Source organism: Poecilia formosa, unplaced genomic scaffold, assembly GCF_000485575.1.
Source record: "Poecilia formosa unplaced genomic scaffold, Poecilia_formosa-5.1.2 Scaffold477, whole genome shotgun sequence".
Taxonomy (NCBI): Eukaryota; Metazoa; Chordata; class Actinopteri; order Cyprinodontiformes; family Poeciliidae; genus Poecilia; species Poecilia formosa.
In genome coordinates, this window is record NW_006800416.1 from 91816 (window position 1) to 98010 (window position 6195).

At 36.3% G+C, this 6195-nt stretch overlaps 1 protein-coding gene across 1 annotated transcript in view; it reads left to right on the forward strand.

Annotated features, from left to right (window-relative positions):
* The window catches only part of cryl1 (crystallin, lambda 1), a 19069-nt gene that overhangs the window by 2638 nt on the left and 10236 nt on the right, over positions 1 to 6195 (forward strand). The window contains exons 4-6 of the mRNA XM_007578398.2: positions 3359 to 3520; positions 4272 to 4367; positions 5727 to 5825. Coding sequence (XP_007578460.1) covers positions 3359 to 3520; positions 4272 to 4367; positions 5727 to 5825 — 357 coding nt within the window. The remainder of the gene's footprint in view (positions 1 to 3358; positions 3521 to 4271; positions 4368 to 5726; positions 5826 to 6195) is intronic.

Consider the following 6195-nt stretch of genomic DNA (forward strand, 5'->3'; position numbering starts at 1 on the left):
ACACACACACACACACACACATTTGGTTTCTGAACTCTACTCATCCTAAAACCAAAGCAAAGAGTATTTGTTGAATAATTTTTTTTCTTGTTTTTGTTCTGTTGCTAATTAAAGGAGCAGTTCACTGGAAATGAGCAGAAAAACCTCAATGTTCAAAACAGCAACATAAAAACAAGAAGTGTCTGACAGCGATTTAAAGGCTACAAACTCATTCGGATGAGCTCATCTTCTCTCTGTGGAGTAAAACAGCTTTCAGTTTGACTTCAGAGAAATCTGACAACAACAAAAAAATATGCCCGGTTTAACTTTGAACTGCGTCAGGGTTTTATTTTCTGTTACAGATTTTTTTTGTCGTAAACAAGAAAAAGAGGACGGTTGGAGGCTCTCAGTGACATCACATCCTGCCCTGGTTACGGCTCCTGTTTGTCTCTATTTATTAAAACCAGAACTGAGATGCAAGGATTGTAAACTCTTACATGTCAGATGAGCTAAAACACACAAAGTATTGAGTTCAAATGCAAAAAATAAATAAATAAAAACGAAAAAATGTGGAATTTGCTCTCTCAAATTTTCTGCTCAATGTTTGTCAAAAAAGAAAATGGAGTGGGGGAAAATATTTGTGTTCCAGTTTTATTCCCCAATCACATGATGTCAGAAAATAGACAGATAGATAAAAGGCACAAATGTCTAAAGCGATGTTCAATCAATCAGAACACGAGGAAGAGTTTCATTTGTCAGATTAAATGTAGCTTTTGAAAATAACTTTTAAGCAAGTACTAAATATACTTTTCATTAAGTTCACACTTCTGTTTTTAAAATAGATTTTTTTATTGATATAATGTAACATCCTAATTTTAAATGTCATGTTTTTTATGAGTTCTGAGCAGAAAATCATCAGTTAACAAAAATAAAAACTTTCAAACATCTGTGTGTGTACAGGTAATGAACTCAAATAATGAATATAATTGCATTTGTAGGTGGATGATGCTGTGAGTTATTTGTTTTGAAGGATTTATTGAATAGGAGAAGAAAAGTCTGATGTTTGACCAAATGATTCCTGCATTTTAAAGCAAAGACAAAATGCAGGGAGTTTTTTGTTCTTGTTTTTTATGCTGCTCTTTAACACACAGGAGGTTTTTAATTCACACTTTGACCTCCTGATGATGAAAGTCCCTAATCTCCTTTTGTTCCCCCCGCCACTCTTAGGAACCCAAACTACAATCAGCACTAAAACCCTTTTTAAATGTTGTACCAGTCACCTGGAATCGGATAGAAAGCTGACCTTTTTTAAACAAAGAACCAAAGGAGGCCCAGAAGACAATGATGCTGTTCTTCCCAGCAGATATGATCAGAGGAAGGGAAAAAAAATCAGCGCTCACATCACTGAAGCGGCCTTCCAAGAAATAACGTAGACAAGGAAATACGACGCAAAACAATGTTTTTCTTTTTTGGTATCGTTTCCACCTTCTGTATTCTTACCACATGAAGCTACCCGACGGTTCGCTTCCCTGTCAATCACATATTTTAGTCGAGAGGAGGAAGCATGAGTGACAAACACAAATACACTAAAACATTCCTGCTTGTAACACGCTTCTATAGGACACCGGTCACATAAAGAACGGTGATTCGTATCACTAAACAACACACATATTTTCAAATGTATTGATATTTATGTATACGTTCATTGGAAAAAAATAAAACAGTGGAGTTAATAGTAAATCTAAAAATTCTGACAATATGGACAGTTTACTGAAATCTAAATTTTATCATGATAAAAAATGTATCAAAATAAATGTGATAAATTAACACTTGTAAGTGGAGCATGACTTTAAATCCTCATATCCATAACAAATTGATTCATGTACTCAAAACATCTCCTTTTATATTTTGTATTACCATTATTATCACTTTCATTGATTCCCTTTATATAAAGTTACACAACTTTCTTGTGTGACTTTCTTGTGTAACTATGACACAGATTTATAGTTGTGTGTCACATAAAACCTGAATGCTGACTCTGAGTGAACCTGAAAACAAGAGTTTAATTAGAATCGTTTAATAACTTACAGGACATTTAATGCACAGGTTTCATGATGCTCATCCATTTCTAAATATTATTCTCTTGTGATTTGTCTGTCTACATCCATATTTGGGGCTAAATAAATATAGAGATTGAAAAATTTTTGAAAAATCTCAATTTTAATGTGAGCACTTTTATTTAGTGAGGAAATAATTCCACATTAGGATTTATTTATTATGATTTTTTCTACAAAATCACAGGTGCCATTCTTAACACCAAGTACAATTAATCAAACATTTTTCTCATTTATAACTTGACTTTTTAGGTTAATCAATGTGTCTGTGACCTTTTAACTAGTAATCCATGATTTTCTTTTTAAATGGAGTGTAAATATGATCTGACACGGAGCCCTGTTTGCTTTACCCACCGGCTCTTGACTCAATGATCCGTATTTATTTTTATTGCACATTAAGCACAGCGACGTGTAAAATCTCACCTGTAGAAACGGCAGCAAAAAGGAGTGTTTGGATCACAGCTGAAATGTGGAGTTTGCTAAACTCTTCTGAGTCTTTATACAGAACTGTGAACTCTGGGACTAAGATTAACGATCCACATGGATTTAACGTGAAAGAGAATGAAAAAGTGGAAAATCACTTCAAAGAAACGTTAAAAAACTACAGTTTAGTTTCCTTTGTATTAAACCAGTCAAATAACTTCAAAACCGTTTCCACATATGATGCGAGAGTTAACCCTTTATCCCCAATATTTGCCCTCCATTGTGTTTCACTGTAGATATTTTATTCCTTCACATTCAAATCCAAAAATACTTGTTATTGTTTCCTTTTAACAGATTTGGTTGTTTTTTCAGTTAAATTATGCAGCATAAATGTCAAATATGTGATGAAAAAGAGAGAAACTGTTGATAATGACCTTGTTTTTGTCTTTTAAAGATATATTAAGGGCATGGCTTAGTTGTTCTGTGATGACAAACACAACAGATATTGTATTTTATTTTATTATATTGTATTTTTCTTGTCTTATTTGTTAAGCGTGGGACGTTTTGCGTCCGAGACAAATTTTTCTCGGGGTGACAGTGAATATGCTTTTGTATCATAATCTTAGTGTGTGTAAGCAGTGTTACGTGGACTAATTTATTATTTTTGAGTCTTTTGTATCAACAGTCACAAAGGTTATTCCTTTGTTTCCTTTTTCAGTTTGTTTTTTTTTAAACGAATCTGTGAAAAGGCATCAACTGTAAGAACAGAGGATGTTAGTTTAAGGTGCTGCAGTAAATGATTCGTCCAGTCACGAATCTGCGTGTGTGTTCCTGCGTTCCAGGAGTGCGTCTTCGAGCAGCTGGAAGTCAAGCAGAGCGTCTTTCAGGAAGTGGAACGTTTCGTGGGTAAAGCGGTGATCCTGAGCAGCTCCACTTCCTGCCTGGTGCCCAGCAGCGTCTTCGCCAAAGTGCAGGAGAGAAGCCGCTGCCTCGTGTCCCATCCGGTCGGTGCCAACACAGAACCGCAGCAAAAGTCCGACTGAATTTGTGATGACGTGTGTTAGGGCCAATGTGGATAGAAAAGTGAAAAAGAAGGAGTACATTTCTGCCAAAAAACTGACATTCTCTAGAGAAGAAGCAAGAAATGAATGAGTTTGAAAAGCCTAAAAATTGCTAGAAAAAACTCAGAAATTTCTTTAGGTTAATCTCTGAAATTTTCTAGAAAAACATGGAAATTTCTGAGTTTGAAAAGTCAAAACTTTTTGACTTTTGCGTCCGAGACTAAATTTCCTCGGGGTGACAGTGATGTACCCTGAGTTTGAAAAGTCGAAACCTTTTGACTTTTCAAACTCAGAAATGTCAATGCTTTTTCTAGAAAACTTCTGAGATTAACTTGAAAATTTGTGAGTTTTCTCTCGCAAATTCACAACTTTTCAAACCCAGAAATCTCCTTGTATTTTTGCTTCCAAAACATTTCTGAGATTAATCTGAAAACATCTGCGTTTTTTTTTCCTATCTACAAAAAAAAACACTGTATTTCCATCTCCGACCACAAACACAAAGCGAAACAAATCAACCGTCTTCCAGAAAAGCATAAAAATTGACGAGTTTTAGATGTTGCAGTATCTTTCCACAACAATAGATTTTGTGACCATATATTCTGATAAAAGGATTATGCTGTGTCATGTTGTGGCATGGCATGCCATGTATTAGTGACCTAATCAGCTTTCCTCGTTCGTGTCTCTCTCCCTCCAGGTAAACCCACCCTACTACGTGAAACTGGTCGAGCTGGTGCCTCACCCTGAGACCGTGGCAGCCGTTATGGACGCCGCCCATTCTCTGATGACCAAGGTGCAGATTACAGATTAAACTTCCCGTGGAGTGTTGAAGTTAGAACATGTCGGGGTGATGAAATGACTGGCTGGTATAATGGGGCTGTGACATCAAACCAGCGCTGCAGGTTGGATTGATGGTTCTGAGTCGTTTTCTACATGACAGCTGAAAATGCCTGTTTAAGCTGCTGATCCATAACCAATAAATCACTGATTCAAAGAAGGACTTTGTAGGACTTAAAATTCAAACTTCATAACGTTTAATCCCTGGAAACAACTGGGAGATTGTTCCCAGAAGCCAGAGCTTTCCTGTGAATCTTAACTTATTTTTTTTTACCTGTTGTCTAGTCCACTCCTAAATCTGTCTTTATTGGGTTTGTAGTGCTTAGCTTGTAGTTTTATGATTATTTTTTATAATTTTCAGGGTTTGCTACTTGTCTTTTATGTATTTATAAGAATTTCTACACCAGTTCGTCCACACTGCTATTGCTGATCTGGTACTGAAGTGTCTTGAACTTTATGTGTCATTGATATTTCATGGCCAGGCCTTGAGGTTTGCAGGATGTACTCTGAAGAAGGAATTCATGAATTTTGTCATTTCTTTTCCTGAGAACATAAAACCACTAAACAGGGGTGGACACTTATCGTATCTTATCATGACAAATTTCTTGTCATGATAAGAAGTTTGGTATTTCTTTGTCACCATAAATTCCAATCGATTATATTTAAAACATCCACAACCTGTCCATTTTGCCAAGAGATTGTTGGTTTCACTATTTTCTCCACTGTTTGGTCAATGAAAGTATCAGTAAATTTGAACATATGTGCAGTTTAGTGATACAAATCACACTCTTGTCCTAAAGAAGCGTGTTACAAATAGGGATCTTTTTAAAGATCATTATCTGGGTTTGTGGAGTCGTGACTGCTGTGTCATGCAGTCAGAGCCAAACAGTTACCTGAAAAAGATTTAATAAATAGTGTCATCATTTTTATCATTATCAGAATAATACCTCAAAACATCGTGATCATTTTTAAGTCCATATCCTTATTGGTGTATTAAACCATTAAATGAACTCTGTGGACAAATATTACCTGTTGCCTAATCTGTGAAAGTATTGACCATCCATCCATATTTCTCTTTCATTAACCGTGGATACCTTCACTTCTAATTATGACAATAGTAAAATGGACCTTATGCATATGCTGGAAAAATTAATGTAGGGATATGCAATGTCTTTGTCACTTCTTGTAGGTAAATCTGAAGGAAAATGCAAAATCCCTGACAAACAGTTTAACCGTCCGAGGTTATCGGAAGCTTTAAATTTCAGGTTTTGGTTCTGTGGCTCTCCTGCCTGACTTCCGGTTTGTTTTGGTTCAGGTCGGCCAGGCGCCCGTCCTGCTGAGGAAGGAGATAGACGGCTTTGCAGTCAACAGAGTTCAGGCTGCAATTATTGCTGAGTCATGGAGGTTGGTCCAGGTAAGTAAGTGTCGGGGTGAGGCTTTCTATTGTTGTTATTTTAGAGCAACAACTTGTTATTTCAAGTCAAGACATTTTCTTCACAAAAATGTCTTAACCTGCGTGACCAATGTATTAACCAATGTGGTGGTTTTTTGTCATTTGAACCCAAGCTTTAACTTCTTGGCTGTTTTCTTGAGATATTGCTCCGATATTTCTTTCTCGATGATGAACTTACTTTGTGAGCTGCAACAGTCTAATGGACCGCAGAAGGGCTTCGGTCAGAAAGCGCTCTGGATGTCAGTCGATTTTAAACTGTAGTTCTACAGCGATGCATTCTGGGTACGAAAGAAACTCCTTCTTCTTCTTCTTCTTCTTCTTCTTCTTCTTC